The sequence below is a fragment of the Ranitomeya variabilis genome, chromosome 6, assembly GCF_051348905.1.
Source record: "Ranitomeya variabilis isolate aRanVar5 chromosome 6, aRanVar5.hap1, whole genome shotgun sequence".
Classification (NCBI taxonomy): Eukaryota; Metazoa; Chordata; class Amphibia; order Anura; family Dendrobatidae; genus Ranitomeya; species Ranitomeya variabilis.
Genome location: NC_135237.1, coordinates 286,449,050 through 286,472,608, shown reverse-complemented (window position 1 = coordinate 286,472,608; position 23,559 = coordinate 286,449,050). Strand labels below are relative to the sequence as shown.

The window sequence follows — 23,559 nt, the reverse complement described above, 5'->3', positions numbered from 1 at the left end:
AGAGTGATGAAGCAACAGAAGGGCAGCATTGCAATAATTATTATTATTTATTGTTATAGCGCCATTTATTCCATGGCGCTTTACATGTGAGGAGGGGTATACATAATAAAAACAAGTACAATAATCTTAAACAATACAAGTCATAACTGGTACAGGAGGAGAGAGGACCCTGCCCGCGAAGGCTCACAATCTGCAAGGGATGGGTGAGAATACAGTAGGCGAGGATAGAGCTGGTCATGCAGCGGTTTGGTCGATCGGTGGTTACTGCAGGTTGTAGGCTTGTCGGAAGAGGTGGGTCTTCAGGCTCTTTTTGAAGGTTTCGATGGTAGGCGAGAGTCTGATGTGTTGTGGTAGAGGGTTCCAGAGTAGGGGTGATACGCGAGAGAAATCTTGTATACGATTGTGGGAAAAGGAGATAAGAGGGGAGTAGAGGAGATCTTGTGAGGATCGGAGGTTGCGTGTAGGAAAGTACCGGGAGACAAGGTCACAGATGTATGGAGGAGACAGGTTGTGGATGGCTTTGTATGTCATGGTTAGGGTTTTGTACTGGAGTCTCTGGGCAATGGGGAGCCAGTGAAGGGATTGACAGAGGGGAGAGGCTGGGGAATAGCGGGAGGACAGGTGGATTAGTCGGGCAGCGGAGTTTAGAATAGATTGGAGGGGTGCGAGAGTGTTAGAGGGGAGGCCACAGAGCAGGAGGTTGCAGTAGTCAAGGCGAGAGATGATGAGGGCATGGGATGGGAGGTGCCGGACCCAGACTTGCGATACCCATCAGACCGGACCCCCCGAGTGAGTATAATAAAGCTTATTTTTATTATCTTTCAGGTCGACCAGGGGCTTCTTCAGCATTATAGAATGCTGTAGATAAGCCCTGAAAGGCAGTGGCCGCAAATTATATCGGCCAAACCTGCTGACTGGTTCCCTTTAATGCAGGATATTTGCTTATTTTGTTTTTATCTTAGGTTTTGTCTGCGCCTACACACTGCAAGCACACCAACTTACATTCCAGCTCATCTTTTTAGACCATTGACTTGAAGGCCACCTCCAAACAAGTCTTCCTGCTGTCACTAAAATGGGTAACCAATTTTCCTATCAGGAGATATATGTCTCCAGGAATCTAGAAGACTTTTACGAGGTGAATATCCATCCTTTCATCATTTATTCAGACTATGATAAAGGGATAAGAAAAGCTGCCCTTATCGACTATGACACAAATTTTTTTGGGGAGGAAAATAAGTGCATCTTATAAAAAATAGGGTGAATTAATTGCTATACTGAAAGTAATATACCATGGGGAATATAAGTGTTTGATACACTGCAGATTTTTCAAGTTTTTCCACCTACAAAGAATGAAGAGGTCTGTAATTTTTATCGTAGTTACACTTCATCTATGAGAGACAGAATCTAAAGATAAAAAAACTGAAAATCACATTGTATTATTTTTAAATTATTGTATTGCATTTTATTGCGTGAAATAAGTTTTTAATCACCTACCAACCAGCAAGAATTCTGGCTCTCACAGACCTGTTAGTTTTACTGTAAGAAGCCCTCCTACTCTGCACTCATTGCCTGTATTAATTGCACCGATTTGAACTTGTTACCTGTATAAAAGACAACCTGTCCACACAATCAATCACACTCCAACCTTTCCACTATGGCCAATACCAAAGAGCTTTCTAAGGACACCAGGGACAAAACTGTAGACCTGCACAAGTCTGGGATGGGCTACAGGACAATAGGCAAGCAGCTTGGTGAGAAGGCAACAACTGTTGGCACAATTATTAGAAAATGGAAGAAACACAAGATGACTTTCAAATCTTCCTCAATCTGGGGCTCCATGCAAGATCTCCCCTCGTGGGGTAAGGATGATTCTGAGAAAGGTCAGGAATCAGCCCAGAAGTACAAAGGAGGACCTGCTCAATGACCTGAAAAGAGCTGGGACCACAGTCTCAAACATTACCAATAATACCATACTATGTCATCATGGATTATAAGCCTGCAGGTCACGAAAGGTCCCCCTGCTCACGCCAGCACATGTCCATGGGAGAAGGTCATGTGGTCAGATGAGACTAAAATAGAGCTTTTTGGTTTCAACTCCACTCGCCATATTTGGAGGAAGAAGAAAGAGGAGTACTACCCCAAGAACACCGTTCAAACCTTAAAGCATGGAGGGGAAAACATCATACTTTGGGGGTGCTTTTCTTCAAAGGGGGCAGGATAAAGCAGCGTGTTGAAAGGAAGATGGATGAGGTTATGTGTCGCGAGATTTTGGCCAACAACCTCCTTCCCTCAGTAAGAGCATTGAAGATTGGCTTTGTCTTCCAGCATGACAATAACCCGAAACAGGGCAACTAAGGAGTGGTTCCGTAAAAAGCATTTCAAGGTCCTGGAGTGGCCTGGCCAGTCTCCAGACATGAAACCAATTGAAAATTTTTGGAGAGAGCTGAAACTCAATGTTGCGCAGCGACAGCCCGAAAACTGAAAGATCTGTATGGAGGAGTTGGCCAAAATCCCTGCTGCAGTTTCTGCAAACTTGGCCAAGAACTACAGGAAATGTCTGACCTCTGTAATTGAAAACAAAGGTTTGTATCAAATATTAAGTCCTGTTTTTCTATTGTATCAAATGTTTATTTCATGCAATAAAATGTAAATTAATTATGTAAGAATCGTACAATGCGACTTTCTGGATTTTTAAAAAAGTTTCTGTCTCTCACAGTTGAAGCGTACCAACGATAAAAATTACCGACCTCTCCATTCTTTGTCGGTGGGAAAACTTGCAAATCAGCTGTGTATCAAATACCTTTTTCCCCACTATACATCCTCGTACAAACACTAGCATATGTAATCAACACATTTGTTAGGCTCAGCATCCTTTTTCCACTTTTATCTGTAGAATCAGAATCCTGCATTATTCCTGGATGCAAGGAGGGGCTACACTGCCAGACCCTTAAATACACAAGAGGGGGTATGATTTGCTGAGCTCTTGTGGCGATCGTCCGCCCCTACAATCCAGAGATCTCACACCCACTAGATGTGCTACTTTTCTCCAATATGATAGGCTCGTGCAGTGATTGACAGCTTTGTACAATGTGCACAGGCAGAAAGATGCCAATCTGTGATGGAGCGGGGCAATACAGAGCTTATTAATATGAAGCTACATGGCAGCAGGTTTACTAGTCCTCTATTGGCAGCACGGTGGCTCAGTGGTAAGCACTGTAGCATTGCAGCACTGGGGACTTGGGTTCAAACCCTACCAAGGACAACATCTGCAAGGACTTTGTATATTCTCGCTGTGTTTGTTTAGGTTTCCTCCGGATTCTCCAGTTTCCTCCCACACTCCAAAGACATACTGATAGGGAATTAAGATTGTTATCCCCAATGGGGACAAAGCCGAAAATGTGTGTGGAGCACAGTGTAATTAATGGCGTTATATGAGTAAAATAAATTAATAATCTCCTGCTGATTTTCTTAAACTACTGCAAGTAGCCCAGTAAGGCTAGGTTCACACTTGCGTACCGGGGCTTTGTGGATGGCTGCGTACTTCCTCCGTGAAGCTCCGCCCACTTCCTCACTTCTTCCATTTAGGTCCGCCTACTTCTGCATGCATCATGCGTACCTATCTTTAACATTGTGTACGCAGGACATGCGGATGTATGCAGATGTGTCGTTTTGACATGCCCACCGACCACACGGGAACGGAACTTGTTGCGTCCCCGTGCGGTCGGCAGGCGCGTCAAAACATTACATCCGCATGTCCTGCGTAACCAATGTTAAAGATAGGTACGCAAGATGCATGCAGAAGTAAGTGGACCTAAACGAAAGTGCGGAAGTGGGAGGAGCTTGATGGAGGAAGTACACAGCTGCCTGCAAAGCCCCGGTACGCAAGTGTGAATCTAACCTAAGTGAGACATCACTGCAATCAGAGTTTTTCTCTCAATTTTACGATGATCCCAGATTGCGTTTTTTTTCATTTTATTCCCGCAAGAGAAATTAATATGTTGCAGATTTTAAAAAAGCACATATTTATTTACATATATATCTTATACAGCATAAAAAAAGAAGCACAGTGGGCATGAGATTTTTATTAATCCCATCCACTTTTCTGGAACAATAAGACATTGTGTTTTTTGAGCAGTGAAAACACTCAGTGTTGAAAAATGCACCACCAAAAACTCATTGTGGGATCAACCTAAAACTTTAGTATTTGCCAGTGAATCCATTCTGTGTCAAGTTCGGGTTGAATATCGTGCCCATCGCTGTTCCACTTTATGTGACTGTTTCATTTTTCCAGGACAGAATGTTTTATATATAAATATTGTGACTAATAGCTGAAATAAAGAGCCTTGTTTTAAATGTTTTAATATTTTATTTATTTCATTGTAAGTGTTAAGTTATCAATCACTGAATATGCTTGTGGTACATTGAGCAAACTAAATCAGTAAAATATCAAAGTGCATTGTTTATTTTCAGGTTACGAGCATCCTTTAGCAAATTATACAATAAATACACATGTAAAAAGAAATCAACATACAGCACACGTACACTAGCTCTAATGGTGCTTTATGGTAAAAAGAACTATATAGAAACTTTCTACAAACTACAAGAAATCATGGCAGAAAAGAGAAGGAAGTAGCTACTTTTTTCTATTCAACAATAAAGTGCATTTTTGAAATCACTGTTTTTTTTCCTTTGCCCAGAATCAGTTCATTGTGGGAATTTATTGTTTTGTATGAGGTTAGAGTGAACCTTACTCTGTAACGTGGATTTATTATCTTATTCTTTTACTGTACTGCAGCCATGCACTTAAATGCTTTTACAATATGTCTCTTCTATATAATTTCTACTTTTTTGTTGCGATTGTTCAAAAGGTAGGAATTCTGAATAGTAGTCTACTATTGTATGGCAATGGTTACAACCTATAATCAAAATAAATGGTCGGCTGTCTCGGTAAGGCATTGTTACATATCCGCTATCACATTCAGTTTAGAGTATCACTGTTAATAGCAAGAATGGTGAGACATGCAATCATGGAAACTACATGGGAGCGCTCATTATTAGTCAATAGAATCAGTGGATCAAGATTTTAGTCCGTCATATAATAAGTCAGTATTAGGTGATGACTTCCGTTACAAATGGAAGCCAAACTGAGTGAACCAAACCCTAAGTTGCATTTATACCTACCGATTACTACGAACGAGCATTTCTAATAACTCTTGTTAGCCAGTAATTGGGTAATAAAAACATGCTGAGAATTACCCAAAGAATGAGCCAAGTGTTCCTCAGGTGAAATGATTTTTAGGCTTGCTTGGAAATCATTGTACTCGGCAACCCAAGTAAACAGGACATGTGCTGCCGAGAGCAATGACAGTCTATGCATTCAGAATGATCATATCCTATGATCATATCAAATCATTGTATGCACGTGGAAAGTGTGGTCAGCCTGTCTAAACTGGCTATTGAACGGCTGTTGATCAGCTTACATGCAGCCAATCCACGGTCGCTTAATGCAGCAGGTTGGCCAGTGTAAATGCACCCTTATAATGTAGCTTTATCTTCTAGTACACGGTACAGTGCTCACTTTCCATGCTAAATATCAGGCTGCTGGCATTATGTCAAGCTCTAGATTTTGACCCTTTTATTATGCAGAAAATGGTTCTAATAACCAGTATCACAAAAGCAACCTCATAGTACCCAACTTACTGATGTAAATGGGTTGTATTGCAATCTGAAGTAATCAATACGATCTGCATTGTGTCAAATTTCCAAAGTCACCACAAAAGGTTACCATACAGTCTCAGCACATAGTGATATCAGGAATTGTTGGCCTAAATGATAATACTAAGGGTCTTTATACACCTTAGATAACTTTCTTCCTTGACGCAGCCATACACATGAACACTAAGCTCAACATTTATGTTTTAAATGGACAGAGAGGAGAAAGCCAATGTTAAAGGGGTTGTCCACTACAAGGACAGCTCCTTTTTGGTCTAACTGGCCCCAATCAAATAAAGAAGCTTATACTCCCCTCCCATGCCGGCGCTGTTCCAGCAGGGTCAGCAGTTGTGGTCCCGGGGCTCTCATGTAGCCCGGCGCCCAATCAGCGCTGGAGTCACTGTGTCCACCTTCGTATGACTTGAACATGAAGAGGAAGCCAAGACTGCACTGAACCTTGGCTTCGTCTACATATTTAGTTTGTACGAAGGTGGAGACAGTGACGCCTGCGCTGATTGGGCGCCGTGTTCATGTGTCATAACAACTGCACGACAGCCCCGGGGAGGACGAGTGCCAACACCGCTGGAATGGCGACATGAGGTGAGTATAGTTTTTTTTTATTTTACTGGGGCCAAACGTTTAGCTTAAAAAGGGGTTGTCCTACAGTCCTACTAGTGGACAACCCCTTTAAGGGAGTCTTATATCTCCTGAGAACGATAGTTTCTGATGTTAGAAGTCAAATTTCTCAACCCTTATCTTTCCTGGGCATCCATTCTCGGGATGAGTTGGGAGGTCACTCGTACAGAGTAGATGTTCGGTCAGTCCTACCAAAATCAGTAGCTTCTCCTGACTTCAATCTAATGTGAAAAGGTCCATTTACACTTCACAAATATTGTGAACGAGCGTTCCCTAAAATAGGAATGCCTCTGTCCCATTTTCTATTGCATAAATGAAATCAAGACAGTCTGGTATTTACCAGCAGAAAGAACTGGACTGACTCGATGAAGTCTCTCAGTCTACATGTGATACTTACCACAGTCATCCTATATTCACTGAGATAAAGGAGATATTATGTAGCGATAATCCCAGTCTTCTACGATTAGTGCTATTTTATAGGTAAGGTAATTTTCCAAACTGAATCATTGCTTTCTGCATTTCCCAAAATAATTTTGACTTATGAGATTAAAATGTGCTGATGAAAAAAACACCATAGCAAAAACAAACATTATGATTCCTTGTAGTCTTCTATGTGATTGGATGATGTGATTTATAAGCTGGTCAGATAAATACCCCACGTGGAAAGAATCATATAACCTTTGTACTTATGATTGGACATTTTGCTCAGCATATGCAGTGCTACGATAAATGTATAAGGTAAGATGCTCATCTTCTCTAATGGACGGGCCTATCATCAGTTGTGTGAGATGCTGTTCAGGGGCCAACGATCTTCAACTACCTTGTCGCATCTTTCATTTATTGATGGCAGTCTATGATAAATTATTCTAAAATCACCAAGAAACATGTACCTAAACTGAGAGGTTTGCTGTATCCCTGCCCAGATGACTGGATCGGAGCAGTTAGCAGCAGCAATTTCACATCATTTTCTTCCTTTTCAGCGGTAATAGTCAACCATGTACAGCCCTGACATACATTACATGACATGTTGACTTTAACTATATAAGCATGTAATTTAATATGTTACACAGCACTGTGCCCAGATTTTAATTTATTATATCTGTTTACTACTAACACACAGAATTCTTTAAATGATATCATAGTAATTTAGAGTATCTTACCGTAGATCTCATGACCTGTCTCATTTAATAAAGTGCAGAGAAAAGTAGATAAGTCCTACCTTTATGGCTGTTTAGGAAGCTTTGGCATTGGGAAGTAACCAGAGATATACATACATGTATATAATAAATTAGTTATGGCACCATTGTACTATTACCTTTTCTTGTTGGATGGACCTTACCACCCAGAAGAGAGTGAAATGATCTGTTTGTAAACCTTGTAGTGTACATGCAACCAGATACAGATACCTTAATGGCTGTGTCTCTCCCCTATAACATAAGAGCTATGGCTTACACTTGGCATGTATACATACACAACTCCATGCGACAAATTAGGATGTAGTAAGGATACCGCCTGTAAAACAGCTAGGGTTTCTGCAATCGTCCATTTGGGCCTAAAGTGACAACACGTCCTATGGGAGCAATACTTAAAGCTTCAGCGTTTACACTTCTAATTAATCTTGCTGCCTTTCTATGTTACTTGTTGTACGCTATTGATTTGTTCTGTGAGGTTTCTCACAATCTATAATGTAAGGAGTGGAAATTGTTAAATGTTAATGACCCCCAAGAAGACTGGAAAGAAATCCTGAGGATGGCTTCTTGCCCTCTGATTCTTGGCTCGATGAATGTCCCACTTCATCGTCTATATCGTCCAGCTCTGACTGGTCCAAAAGTTCAAAGTCATCAGCTTCTTCTGCGCCAATATCCTCAGTGATGCTGGTAGCCGGGGGCTGTGGGCACAGCAAGGCAGACTGTAACTGGTCAGTTATGGCGGCTGTGATGGCCTCGCCAACCATACTAGTGACTAGGTTATGTGGCTGCTCGCTGCCCAGAAGGACAGACAGCGCTGCTGCAGAACACTTCTCATCACTCGATTTATGACTTTTGTCATGCTTTCTCTTTAGCGTTGAAGGTATGCCTATACTGGAGTCTTCGTCATTGGATCCTGAACCATTCTCTGGAGAGGGGAACTCAGTTAGGTCTCTAGAAAACACCTCCTCTTCACTTGGTCGGTCAAGATCTGGTTAACAGAGCAAAATTTATAGAAACAAATAAATTATAAAAATGTGTGAGAAATAGGGAAATAATCATTCTTATTTATTAAGCACTTTTCCCTCTTAGTGTCGTAAAAGAAGTATTTGGCTTTCTTTTGTCTATTTATTTTATAGAACAGCTTTATAAACTGGGTATCAGACATAAGAAAACCAAAACTAGAGCTTTTGCAATATTTCTGTACATTGGTAGTAGCCATAAATGATACTATATCTCCCATTCATTTGTATGGGAAAGAGCTTGCAGTACTATTTAAAGTCACAACATGAAGTACAAAGATATACCAGTTCCTATTAAATCAGATGATCGCTGAACCCTACTGATATGATCCCAATGACAACCATCAATATTAAAATCTCAGGAAGCCCCTGAAAGTGGCAGTTACTTTGTCACATGGGTTATATGGGTTCTGAATATCTGTGCACATTTAGTCATCTTCTGACAGATTGTGAGACATAACAGAAGCCTTCAGTGGGTGGTTTTACTCCCCCAAGTATCATGTACCTTCATTTTTCAAGTTGGACATCTGTGACTCACTTAGGCTGTTATTGTAATACACTAGACTGCCCTTTTTAAAGAAGACTTTTCAAGTGACCATAAGCAGAGATCTTGGAAACGGGGAAAGACACAATGGGGTATAAAAGTGGTGCAAGGGAAAAATGGAGTAGTTTGCCCCAAAGATACTTCTCCTTTTTCACAGGCCCTGACTGGTTGACTTGATCAACTATTCCGCTTTGAATTTACAAGGATTATTCTTTCACCAATTATTTTTTAGCTGTAATATAAGCAAATCATAATCAGTTACTTTGGTATTTGTTAGATTTGGCTGCCCTTATGAAATTGGGAAGATATAATTCATAGGAAGAGAGTAAGTAGCTTAGATGTTTCCTACTCTTTTCATACAACACTACTATTACATAGTTACATCTATATATATAATTGTCTAAGGGTTTTTCCGTCTGTCTGTCTGTCTGTCTGTCTTTCTGTCTGTCTGTCTGTCTGTCCTGGAAATCCTGCGTCTCTGATTGGTCGAGGCCGCCAGGCCTCGACCAATCAGCGACTGGCACAGCATGGCGACGATGATGTCATAATGGAAATCCCGCGTCTCTGATTGGTCGAGGCCGCCAGGCCTCGACCAATCAGCGACGGGCACAGTATCGACGTAGATGTCATAATGGTTGCCATGGCAACCATGGTTGCCTCGACCAATCAGCGATGGGCACAGTCTGCCGCGAATTCGCCTCGACCAATCAGCGACGGGCACAGTTTCGACGTAGATGTCATAATGGTTGCCATGGCGACGATGATGTCATAAAGGTTGCCTCGACCAATCAGCGACGGGCACAGTCTTCCGCGAATTCTGGAATCATCATTGTCCATATACTACGGGGACATGCATATTCTAGAATACCCGATGCGTTAGAATCGGGCCACAATCTAGTAGTTACATAGTTATTAAGGTTGAAGGAAGACTTTAAGTCCATCTAGTTCAACCCATAGCCTAACATGCCCTAACATGTTGATCCAGAGGAAGGCAAAAAAAAACCCATGTGGTAAGAGTAAGCTCCACCATGGGGAAAAAAATTCCTTCCCGACCTCACATACGGCAATCAGACTAGTTCCCTGGATCAACGCCTTATCAAGGAATCTAGTGTATATACCCTGTAACATTATACTTTTCCAGAAATGTATCCAGTCCCCTCTTAAATTTAAGTAATGAATCACTCATTACAACATCATAGAGAGTTTCATAGTCTCACTGCTCTTACAGTAAAGAATCCGCATCTGTTATTATGCTTAAACCTTCTTTCCTCCAGATGTAGAGGATGCCCCCTTGTCCCTGTCTCAGGTCTATGATTAAAAAGATCATCAGAAAGGTCTTTGTACTGTCCCCTCATATATTTATACATTAACATAAGATCACCCCTTAGCCTTCGTTTTTCCAAACTAAATAGCCCCAAGTGTAATAATCTATCTTGGTTAGTAGCAATGGTTTCTATTTCTCTTATACATGTGCTCGTACCATCTGATGTATCGGTCTGTGGCGTGTACCCTTCTGAGAGGTTGAATGTTCCGTTGTCTGTCCACGACAAGTCAGAGGGTTCTGTTCCAGAAACTGATAGTTCTTTAGCTACAGCCTCTGGACTGATCTACAAAGCAAGAATTCTACATTAATGAAGATATATCATGGTATAATGTGATTCTAACTCTGAATATTAACCCCTTCACTATCCATTTTTTCCTCCCCTTCTTCCAAGAGACATAACTTTTTTATGTTTCTAGCCATATGAGGGCTTGCTTTTTGGGGGGACGAGTTGTACTTTTGAATGACACCACTCATTTTACCATATCGTGTACTGAAAAACAGTAAAAAAAAAAAAAATTCCAAACCTCGGTTAGTAGCTCTCTGGGCTCTACATGCTATCCACATTGTGCCTGGAATTATGAATTTTTTCCATTAAAGTCGGAGTTTTATTCTTTCTACACTGGAGTACCTCTTTTTCTTCATCTCTGAATAGTTCTATGGTGTCTTTAGAAGCCTTGTGTGATTCCCTGCCCTACTCAGACCCAGTGCTAGTGAATGTTTTGGAAATTAAAAAATGGCTGAAAATTTTGACCATTAAATTTTTTTATCATATTTCATTGAATTTTCATATAGGCATATGTATGTCAGGATACAAACATGGAATTTCAAACCTCACATAGGCCAGCACTTTTATTTCTGGATCTGTGCCTACGGGCAGACCAGAAAACAAATGGCCACCCAATTGGAAAGTAATGGTACGTCTGATCTTCCTTAACCTTCTTATGAATAATCAAGCTATATTGATTACCTGAGGGCACAATGCAGAGATCTCCAATTCACTGTCCTCTTCTGCGGTAATTCTTTCTTTCTCCTTTTCTGCAAAGAATAGAAATACATATTTAAAGGAAATCTGTCACCAGGTTTTTACTACCCTATCTGATAGCAGCATGATGTAGGGATAGAGACCCTGATTCCAGCAATACATCACTGAGCTGCTTGCTGTAGTTTTAATAAAATCACTGTTTTATGTGCTGCTGATCTAGCAGTTCTCTGAATTCTAATCTCTGTATAACCCTGCCCCCACCACTGATTGACAGCTTTCTGTGTACACTGTGCATAGGCAGAAACCTGCCATCAGTGCTGTTGGCGGGATCATACAAAGCTCATGAATATGGAAGACTACATGGCAGCAAATTTACTAGTCCTCCAGTGTTGATAAAAATGGTTTTATCAAAATTGCAGCAAGCAGCCCAGCAAGTGACTTAAAGCTGAAATCCAGGGTCTCTGCTTCTACATCATGATGCTCTCAGAATACGTGGCAAAAGCCAGGTGACAAATTACCTTTAAATAACTTCAATATTTTACACTAATATTTGTGTCACTTGTAATTCCTTGATTTTCTGCTTTGTACATATACAGTACTAGTGTCTAGATAACACATGTATACGGGTGTTAGGCTCAGGTTCACAGGTCAATCTTTTTTCTCAAACAAGAAAATGGATGTTTTTGTTTCATTGTGCCGTATCATTTTTGTTCTATGTGTCAATTTTTATAATCTGTATGTCATCCATGTTTCTAGTTTAAAAATCAAAACTACTCAGTGAAAAATGGACGCAACATGGATGGCATAAGAATCGCATTTGGGCGCTATCCATTTTTTTTTTTCACTGACCCATTTTTCATGATGACTCTGATGTGAAAATCGGATATAAAATAGACATCTTTTTCTTTTCAAAAAACTCTGCAGTGAAAGAAGCCGTAAGGTATTTAAGGTAAGGTCACCAGATATGTTTTGTGTGTAGTGTCCTGAGTGAGGGGTCCGGGACTAGTTGTTTTGGCACAAGCACTATACTTACTAGACTTGGCTTTCATCCACAGGCCGACAAAGAACTGCAACCAGTAGTCCAGTTTCTGCAGAACTGGCCTCAACTTGCTGCACACTTTCTGGCCTACTTCATTGCACTTTATTAATGGACACAAGAAGGCACACAATACTGTACAGAAAAAAGCAGGAAACATGATGTAAAATAAAGTTCTTTTTAATCATTTCAAAATCAGTTTTGGAATTGGACATAAAAGCATCTAATTCTATGCATGAAGTGTCGTTACGGATTGCGTTTCACAGTATCATTGGGTGCACAAGTTTATAAGACTTGGCTTTCTCTGCAGTATACACTGTGGTGCCTTCATGATTGTACATGCACCAATAGTACATAAAGGGAGTTGTCCAGTGTTTCATTCACACTTTTTTTGAAGGAACTTCATGAAAACTACATCCCAGCTGATGAGTAGCTACAGTTCTGACATGGAGTAACAATGTCACACAAGACCTGGGAGACCCGGTGAAGACATCACAGGAACGGTGATGGTGTGGGGAGTATCTGATATTTTTATTTTACGCTTAAGTATTTAAGAATGGGTTGTCCGAGCACTTGACAGCCCCTTTAACGGCCTTTTTTATTCTAGCCATTGTAATGTATCAGTTTTCTTTTGTAATGAGTTTAGTATCCAGATGAATACAGTAGATATGTTTTCATTCCGTGACAGTAAGAAGGGATCTTCTAGAGTATTTTTAAGTTCTCCCTTGAGCAGCTTAGAGCTATGCAGTCTCCTTACTCCCTGGTTTATGGCAGGGCGGGCTCTACTCCTTGAGCGACAGTTCTGGTGAATAGCAGAGCTGAAGTATTAGTAGAACTATAAAGCTCAGCGCAAGTTCTGCTATAACACATTCAGCTATCAGTGGTTTGTTCTGGAGTCTACACTGTTATCGCTGCATTTACACAGAGATAACAAGGCAGTTTGAAGAAGCATACAGCTCAGGATAGTGAGTCATGATTAGAAGAACTGCTTTGAAAGCTGCAGAGCTGGTGATTATGCAAAATATAAAACAACAGCTCATCAGAAGCTGAGAGGGAGAAGGAGGGAGGTGATCAGCTAATTACTGTCTCAAAATTAATGTGTTAGAAAGAGGAGTCTGGGATATTAAAATATAGCCTTTCTCCTGGAATGTAACTACTGCGCTCAGTGGTCAAGGCAGGCAATAGTGGCCGAGCTCCATGGAAACCAGCTGGTCACTATGAAAAAGAAAAGCTTTCACGGCAGATGACAGGAGATAGAAAAATACAAGCCTATTGCAAACTTGCATATTTTTATGCTGTCTAACTAATAACAGCAATTTCATAACTTGAAAATACCTCTTTAATGAATTGTGGGAAATTTTTGCAATCTACACTGATGACGACTTTATTAAAGACTCTTATCCTTTCATGGTTAGAGCTTCTCCGTATTAAATTATGCATGACCACCGAATGCAGCAAAAAATCACATGAGCAAATTTCAATGAATCAGTTATAGTGGAAAACCACATTGGAATGGAAACAAATCAAGTGATCTGAAAGATGTCAAGTGCTAGGGTCATTAGTGCTAGACTAGCTGTAGGCCAAAAACTGCCAACGTTGTGGTTTTATTTTTTTTTAGAATATACTGAGAAAGTGTGAACAATAATAAATCATGTGGATGAAAACAATGAAAATAGTCAGAGAACGATGCCAAGAATCTTTGGGTCATCTGAAACCTCAGAATGGATTTTTGGACAGAAGGGCTACCGAAGCATTTTGGCTGACGAAGTTCATCACTGCATTACAGATGGTTATCATTTGGAAGAAGGACACTTTCAGCAGGACAATGTACCATGCCACAAGGGTCGTATAGTGATGGATTGGTTCCAGGAAAATGGCAGCAAGTGTTCCATGTTTCCCTGAGTTTCACAGTCCTCAGATTTGAATCCTAAGACCAGGCAGAACAGACTGTTCAGAACTAAACATGAGCGAATATTGTCGGCTCCCTCCTTATTCGGCTCGCTAATAGTGCTTACCGAATAGCTGCAGCGGGAACCTGGATACCTGGAGTGCTCCCGATAATCAGCTGTTCGACCCCGCAGCTGCATGTGTTGCGGCTGTGTGACAGTCACAACACACAGGCTCTCCATGCACAACGATATTTGCTCATGTCTATTCAGAACATGTATCTCCATCTAGTTTGCAACAATGGGAACTATAGTGTCCACATGAGCCAATAATCCCAGAGAACAATTTCAACACTGAATTGCTGTGGTTCTGAAGCCCAAAGGAGGTCTCACAAACGACTAGATGGGCGTCTCTAATAAAGTGGCCATTCAAGTTACATATAGTATGTCTGGATGTGTAAATATCAAATATTAATTAGTTCTATTATTAAAAGACTAATAATATTAAATGACATTATTGAATGATATGGCATTACATGCATGCTGTAGGTACTTACATATGAAATAGGAGAGGACAACTCCAGGAATGTAGCTTCCCAACAGAATAAAAAATGTGCATACACTGCAGACCAAAAGGCAAAACTGAAAAAAACATACAATCTGTTACAATCTTAAACAGAATTCTAGATATGAAAATTAGATTTATGGAACTTTCTGATCCTCAAAATGCAGACTAGAAAAATAAAGTCCCTAGTCTGTCTTTTAATTGGCAATATAAAATGTGAACACATCTAGAGAGTGGCCCACTATTAGGGCATGTGCACGCCTGGCAGAATTTTTGCAGATTTCCATGGAAGTTTCACCAGAAACAGAGACATCGGCAGCGGCAAATCTACATCAATTGGGCAAATACTCAATATGGGAGATGGAGCCGCATATTCATGACTGTAATCGGCGGCCCCACGTGACCGCATACAGGAGAAGGTGCGGCCAGGACAGGAAGCAGCGACAGCCAACGAGGGAGCCGGGTGAGTATTTTCAGAACAGCGGGGGGGGCGCACAGGGGGTGGGGACATGGAGCTTTATTTTAAACACGAAATACCACTAAAAAAATGGATTATTCATATCTTCTTTACAGCAAACGCTGCTGCACAGAAGATATGAATCGCGGCTTCAGCACGATGCAGGGGACAGCGCTAAACTTTAGCGCTGTCTCCTGCATGGTGCGTGTGGTACCCAGTGGGCACACGGGAGGCACACGTGTGCCACACTGATGTGCCACAGAAATGCAGGGGCACACGGACACGGATAATTCCGGTACCGTTTTTTTCTGGTACCGGAATTATCTGGATGTGTGAGACTGCCCTTAAAGAACAGCTTTTGTGAAATATATGGATTGAAAGCAACCAAGGGACGGGTTGTCTGGGCTCTGCACCCGAAGATAAGTAGAGGATTTGTGCTGTTCCATTTATTTTTACTATCTATCTATCTATCTATCTATCTATCTATCTATCTATCTATCTATCTATCTATCTATCTATATGTGCATGTGTTTTGAAGAATATTTCCTTTGAAAATGATGTGTAAATGACAGAGAATTGCTGCATGTAAAAGCTCATGTTAAAATCACATTGCAGTCGGATAGCAATCACACTGAATTAGGATGTAAATCGGATGCTAGGTGTGAGAAATCGGATCGTACTCACATGAAAAAGGCATGACACTCGCATTACACTAGTCTAACTTTTAAGGAACAAAATCAGACCGATTTTAAAATCGCTAGTGTGACTCCAGCCTAAGGCCGGGGTCACACTAGCTTATTGCATCGGATGCGATATGCTAATGACCCTCGGCTCCTGTTCTGCTGTCAGCAGGAGCCGAGTGTCATGCGTCTGTGCTCTGAGACTCTCGCAGAGAGCGGATCGGAGCACAGCTGCAGAGGAGGCGGAGAAATTAATTTCTCCATCTCCTCCATTGCCGAGGTCAGTGTTTAACGCACATCACTTGGATGATATTCGAGTGATGTGCGTTGTCTCACTCGCACCCATAGCTTATAGACAAAAAATCGGCTGCTGGGAGCTGCCCCATAGTTTAACATTGGTCTGAATGCAATGCGATTTTTTATCGCATTGCACTCGTCTGTTTTAGTCACCAGTGTGACCCCAGCCTAATACTAAGCAATCACCCCCTCCATGAATTGGTAAGTTGTGAGCGGTTGTCTCATCAGTATATTGCACCTGTTGCCGCCATTTTTGTTACATGGGTTTGCTGCATCCTGTGTGTGCATTAGTTCTGAGACCTGGGCAGGTAAACACTGCTGCCCTTTTTTGCTGAGATAATTCTTGAATTTTTGGAGGATTTTATATTCCTCTTTTTGTGGCTCCTCTTTTACCAAAGAATCTGCAGTGTATCCATCCCACATGTCATAGCGAAGTACGGTATAAACGTAGTCAAGTAGAAGGGAACGCTCAGGCCAAGTACCCACGATGAGTGTTTGGTGTTGTTTTGGTTTTGGTATGTCATGTTGTAAATAAAACTGCTGTGTTTTAGATACTTTATGTTACTCCACTTCGATAAAACTTTGTTGATAATCATGTTGGGATTACATGTGTTTTCACTCATATTTACAGTAAGAAAAAGTAATAAGGATTTCAAACACACACCACAAGTCAGTTTACGCGGAGTAAAAAAAAATTCACAGTGGGCAGAAGATCTCAATAAATTACATCCATTTTGCTGGAACTGTCAGATGCTGCATTTGTGTGGAGAAAAATAAAAAATGCAACAAAAGCTCTTCGGCGGGAACTTAGCCTAAGGCCGGGGTCACACGAAACGTATGGAAAATCGGTCTAAGTCTCCCTGCCGAGAGTCGCACATGTGTTCTCCGTATGGTCATCCGGGTAATGTGTTTGCAATGCAATGATTTTCTCCCACCCATGTATCCGTATGGCATCCGTATGACATGTGTATGGCTTTACATTTCTCACTGCTTTTCCCCATTGAATTTAATGGCTCAATGGGCTGAAATGAGGAAAATGTGTGCGTATTTCTCGCAAGACTTGGGCTATGTGCACACTTTGCGGATTTTGCTGCGGATCCGCAGCGGATTTGACCGCTGCGGATCCGCAGCAGTTTCCCATGAGTTTACAGTACAATGTAAACCTATGGGAAACAAAAAACACTGTGCACATGCTGCGGAAAAAAACGCGCGGAAACGCAGCGGATTACATTCCGCAGCATGTCACTTCTTTTCTGTGGATTTTCACCTGCTCCAATAGGAAAATGCAGATGAAAACCCGCATAAGAATCCGCAGTAAAAACCGAGATAAATCCGCAGTAAAAACAGCGACGGGTTATCACTGTGGATTTTGGAATTCCGCTGCGGAAAAATCCGCAGTGGAATCCGCAAAGTGTGCACATAGCCACACAGATGGTTTGTGTGGTGTCTGAGTTTTTCTCACACCCATAGGCTTGCATTGGGGAGTCTCAGACGATGTACGCATACAATCACAGCATACTGCAATTTTACACGCACGTTGAATACGCCTAAGGATAATACGGTGATGTGAGCTGCCCCATAGATTAACACTGGTCTGAGTGCTATGTGATGTTTTCTAGAATAGCACTCGTCCGTATTCTACGCCAGTGTGACCTCGGCCTAAGGGCTTGTTTCCACATGCGAGAATCACGTCTGTGTCTCGCATGTAGAAACCAAGCTCTGGCGCCGGCACTCAGGAGCGGAGCTGTGCGGCTCCATGTGTTCCTATGCGGCCGCACGCTCTGCTCCGGAGTGCAGACACCAGAGCTTGGTTTCTACATGCGAGACACGGACGTGATTCTCGCATGTGGAAACAAGCCCTAAGCCACGGGCTCACGATAGTATTTGGTGAGTTTTTCACCTCAGAGTTTGTAAGCCAAAACCAGGAGTGGGTGATAAATACAGAAGTGGTGACGTGTTTCTATTATACCTGTTTAATCCACTCCTAGTTTTGGCTTACAAATAATGAGGTAAAAAACTCACCAAATACTGAATGTGTGAACATGGCCTTACCTAATGTAAAGGTCACTCAGCAAAGTGCAGTTAGGCTTGATAACTCTTTTTTTTTTCTTCTGTGGGAGAACTTAATAAAATTTTTTGGAGACATTGAAAATCGCTCTACAGCGCAGGATACTATACTACGGCACTGACTCTGTGTAACAGCAAACACCTTCATAACAAGTGTAGAGCATAATTACTCAGACCACTATAGACTATTGCCCACAAGGCCAATGGGCCCTAATTAAACAGTGTGTCAACCACTGGATATTATCTGAAGCCATTACCTAATCATTGGCAAGTTCACATTATAATTACAATAATCACTATAGACACTTGCTTAGTCATGTGGATGTCATTTACTATGGAAGTGCTAAGGTTGTGAGGGGATGTGTGAAATGTGTCACGACTGTTCATCACTCTGTTAGGATTTTCAAAATGGAAAGGAATGTGCTAGGAAAAGTACAAGTATTCACAGTGGTAAAATAAAATCCGATATCTCTCCATGTGCCAGAAGACTTTCATCAAACTTCCAAACACCCTATAGGTGTAAGATTGGTGGTTTAGGGAATGCCATGAATTTGAGTGATGAGTGGCAGTTCAATGCCACATTCCACCCAAGCTTCGACAAAGTATGAGCACACCAAATGTGGCAAAGTTTTAGTGCAGCCTCCAGTTATGCCAAAATTGTGCATCTTTTCAAAGCTCCAGAATTCAGGTATAAAAGCTGTGATGATTTGGGCCCTTTATGTCTGGATTTTCCAGGGAGAATATTCTCAGTACATTACAGTAGTATAAAAGTCAATGAGATTTTAAGTACACTAGTGAGGTGAGGAGGTTCAAATTAAAAACTACTTAAAAACCCTAAAAAAAAGTATATATAAATGGAATGTAAAATATAACTTTTAATGAAAATTGATTAAAAGGGAGTAGCAACAGATATTAAAAGACATAGACACCACACTAATAGTGCACACTAAGTTCACCCTGTGATGCCTGGGCATCTTTTTGAGCATTTTGCCAGCGGTTTTGCTTAAAAATAAAATGCAGATGGTTTCTTAATTGTTGAAAGGAGTTAAAAAACGTCCAGAAAACACCAATAAAAAAGATGACATAAGATCACTCAAAAAATGCTTAAAAAACTCTGCTAGTGGTAAAAAATGTCTAAAAAGCGCTCAGAAAAAAAAGAAAAAAAATGAAAAAAGGGCTAAAAATGACATTTCCTTAGGCATCTTTCTCTTGAAAAGCTCAGTGTGCACCTGAAAAAGGCATACCCTTCACACATTCAGTATATGGTCAGTTTTTTACCTAAGCATATGTAAGCCAAAACCAGAAGTGGTCACATGTTTCTGCTATACTTTTCCTCTGATTCTCCCACTCCTGGTTTTGGCTTACAAATTCTGAGGTATGCAAATTGTCTCTTCAGAAAGGAAGAGGACTAGAACTCTAGTGCCACCTATAGGAAGTAGCAATCCTAAAAGGCAATGTCGACCCTTTAACGAGCCTTGTCACATGATTTAGGATAAAACCAGAATCTCAATTTGCAGACACTGTGTTTCGGGGAAATGCCCCTCGTCAGTGCAAAGTGTGAGATCTGGTTTGGCTGGGGGAAGGTGTCTAATTGGTAGACCCACTATAATCTTTAGGTGTGTTTACACATCACAGTTTTGTGGGGGGGAATCGACTGTCCACTCGGTGCATCATGTGAATAGGTTGTGAAAAAACGGCTAGCACTCATATGTTTTCAGTGTGTCCTCCTGCTGCACGGCGCACGCTCCACACGGACTGGGACACACAGCGCTGCTCTCCTGCAATTGATTTGCTTCTGCCCGATGCACTTTCATTGGCTTACGATGCCCAGCTGTTCCACAGCACATACCCGCTGCAGCAGGTCCAAATAATCCGGATGCTCATTGCCGCATACAGAGCATTACTCCACATTCAGTTAATGTTAAAGAATGTTCTGATGAAGGTCCTGTGACGGACCGAAAACGTTCATAACCATTTTGTCTGGATGCACAAATAAAAGGAAGCTCTATTTTGTTCACATACTGAGTGCCAAGTTTATTACTATATTTTGACGGGTTGGATGCCTGACTTGAGCACCAACAGCACTATTACTAGAGAGTGCCGTGTTTTTCTATACTACATGTATTTCTATACAGCTGAACGCTCTGGTCCCGAGTGCCGGCGGCAGTGCCGGCTATTGATGCGAGAGACTTGTGCAGTTTCTTGCATTGCACTCGCAAGTGTGACCCCGGCCTAAGCAGTATCACGGTACAAATAATAGAGAGGATACAGTGGCTACTAGGCCCTAATCAGTAGATATATAGGTAGGAACAGAAGGGAATAATGAAGAGGAGACACATTATGATTTAACTGTACATATGAATTGTACTGATCAGCTAAGTATAGAGTATGGATATCAGTACAAATTAGTGTATGGTATATGAAATGTCCATACAGTGCTCTTGTGCAGAGGTACCTTGTAAAATATGCTGGTATCCTGCATGTACAGAGTATTCACTTGTATTATACTTTAATGTATCAGCAGCGCAAGACCCGGCGACGATGAAATGCGGTAATGTTACTGGCGTCACCGCTCTTTAGAGTTGCCAAATCTCGCTCTGTGCAGTGGGACCCAACAGTGACCGTAGGCAAAGGCTATAGAGCGTCACAATGAGGCTCCATAGTCTTTGTTCGGTGGACGATGGTAGACCTGCCTTGGATTTTTTTCCTTTTTGAATAGCCTGGTGAACGAGGGAGAGTGTGGGAAAGTCTTTATTTCATTAAAGTATTTTTTTGGGTATGTGTGTTTATTTTTTATTACTGGGTTAGGCTACTTTCACACTAGCGTCGGGAACAACCCGTCGCTATGCGTCGGGCCGAGATTCCCGACGCTAGCATGGTCTCCGCCGCACAACGGGGGCAGCGGATGCATTTTTCCCACGCATCCGCTGCCCCATTGTGAGGTGCGGGGAAGTGCGGGGAGGTGGGGGCGGAGTTCCGGCCGCGCATGCGCGGTCGGAAAAAGCGGACCGTCGGGAGCAAAAAACGTTACATGTAACGTTTTTTTCTCCCGACGGTCCGCTACCACACGCCCAAGCGTCGCAAAACGGACGCAACGTTTGGCAATGCGTCGCAAATGCGTCGCTAATGTTAGTCTATGACGAAAAAACGTATCCAGCAAGAACTTTTGCTGGATGCGTATTTTCGGCAAAACGACGCATTTGCGACGTATTGCAGTTAACGCTAGTGTGAAAGTAGCCTAAGTAATAAGGATGTCTGATAGACACTTCTCCATTACAAACACAAGGGCTTGATGCCAGCTGTGTTTTTTGACACTACACAGCTGATATCACCCCCCAAAACATTTCCTCGATAGCCAAGGCAAAGAGCCAGATTTGGAGCCTCTCATGTGATGCACCACTTTTTTGAGTGGCAGCGGGCTGGTATTTTTAGGCTAGGAAGGGCCCAATAACATGGATCTTGCCAGCCTGATAATATCAGCTCACTGCTGTCTGCTTTACCTTTGCTGGTTTCAAAAATAGGGTGTACTGCACATAACTTTTTTTTCATTTCACTATTTATTTGGCGTAATAGAAAACACTACAAGCTATCTATGTACAGTATTATATTTGCACATCATTAACACTTGAAAATTAGCAAGTTCTTGAATGCACTATATTCCGGTAAGTGACACGTGGATGATGCACATGTGCACACGGATGACACACGTATTGAAAAAATTTACACAAGGATGGTCAAAATGGAACATCCCACACGGACATAAACGTATTGTTATGAGCACGTGAGAAGGGGACCTAAGGCTGGAATCACACCAGCGTATAGCATCCAATGCGATATGCTAATGACCCTTGGCTCCAGCTCTGCTGCGAGAGTGAGGGTACTGTCACACAGTGCCATTTTGATCGCTACGACGGTACGATTCGTGACGTTCTAGCGATATCGTTACGATATCGCAGTGTCTGACACGCAGCAGCGATCAGGGACCCTGCTGAGAATCGTACGTCGTAGCAGATCGTTTGGAACTTTCTTTCGTCGCTTGATCACCCGCTGACATCGCTGGATCGTTGTGTGTGACAGCGATCCAGCGATGTGTTCGCTTGTAACCAGGGTAAACATCGGGTAACTAAGCGCAGGGCCGCGCTTAGTAACCCGATGTTTACCGTGGTTACCAGCGTAAACGTAAAAAAAACAAACAGTACATACTCACATTCCGGTGTCTGTCCTCCGGCGTCTCAGCTTCTCTGCACTGTGAGCGCCGGCCAGCCAGAAAGCGAGCACAGCGGTGACGTCTGACGTCACCGCTCTGCTTTCCGGCCGCTGTGCTTACACAGTGCAGAGAAGCTGAGACGCCGGGGGACAGACACCGGAATGTAAGTATGTAGTGTTTTTTTTTTTTACGTTTACGCTGGTAACCAGGGTAAACATCGGGTTACTAAGCGCGGCCCTGTGCTTAGTAACCCGATGTTTACCCTGGTTACCCGGGGACTTCGGCATCGCTCCAGCGCCGTGATTGCAACGTGTGAACGCAGTCTACGACGCTGGAGCGATAATCATACGATCGCTGCGACGTCACGGATCGTGCCGTCGTAGCGATCAAAATGGCACTGTGTGACAGTACCCTGAGTCAAGTGTCAGTGCTACTGTGCGCCAACCTTCTCACAAGAGACAATCGTAGAACGGGTGCGGAGGAGACGGAGAAAGTATTTTCTTTGTCTCCGCCACTGCCTGTCTTGGCATATATCGGACTGGACTGGTATGACATCCGAGTGCAGTCCGATGGTTCACACGGTTCCATAGACTTGTATGGGTAAATGTGAGCAGAGTCTCGCCGCCAATCACAGCAAAGATCGTTCTCTCATGCCGAATCGGCATGAGAAAATAATCGCTGATCTGCACTGCTCCATAGTATAAAACTGGGCCGAAAGCCATCCGATAAAAACATCGCATAGCCGTGTTATATGCTCGTGTGACCCCGGCATAAGAAAAATTTCTGTAGTCACTCTATGTGACTGCGAACTGATGAACAGTTACAATGTGCTTTGTTCTATTGAGGGAAGCAGATGACAATCTAGTCAGCATGTGACTACAAGTATTCAAATCGCATAATTATGGTCATATGACTGCCTGTTCATGCTGGAAGTAGAGGGGGAATCCTTTCAGTATG

At 42.1% G+C, this 23,559-nt stretch overlaps 1 protein-coding gene across 2 annotated transcripts in view; it reads right to left on the bottom strand.

The window, feature by feature from the left end:
• Window positions 1-4,343: 4,343 nt before the first annotated feature.
• RETREG1 (reticulophagy regulator 1) overlaps window positions 4,344-23,559 on the bottom strand; it is a 130,253-nt gene continuing 111,037 nt past the window's right edge. The window contains exons 3-7 of one of the 2 annotated variants that reach the window (XM_077269700.1): window positions 14,887-14,971; window positions 12,441-12,578; window positions 11,393-11,460; window positions 10,582-10,708; window positions 4,344-8,526 (exon numbers count right to left, since the gene is read on the bottom strand). In XM_077269700.1, coding sequence (XP_077125815.1) covers window positions 8,060-8,526; window positions 10,582-10,708; window positions 11,393-11,460; window positions 12,441-12,578; window positions 14,887-14,971 — 885 coding nt within the window. In that variant the 3' untranslated portion in view covers window positions 4,344-8,059. The remainder of the gene's footprint in view (window positions 8,527-10,581; window positions 10,709-11,392; window positions 11,461-12,440; window positions 12,579-14,886; window positions 14,972-23,559) is intronic. The other variant, XM_077269699.1, reaches the window with a different exon arrangement.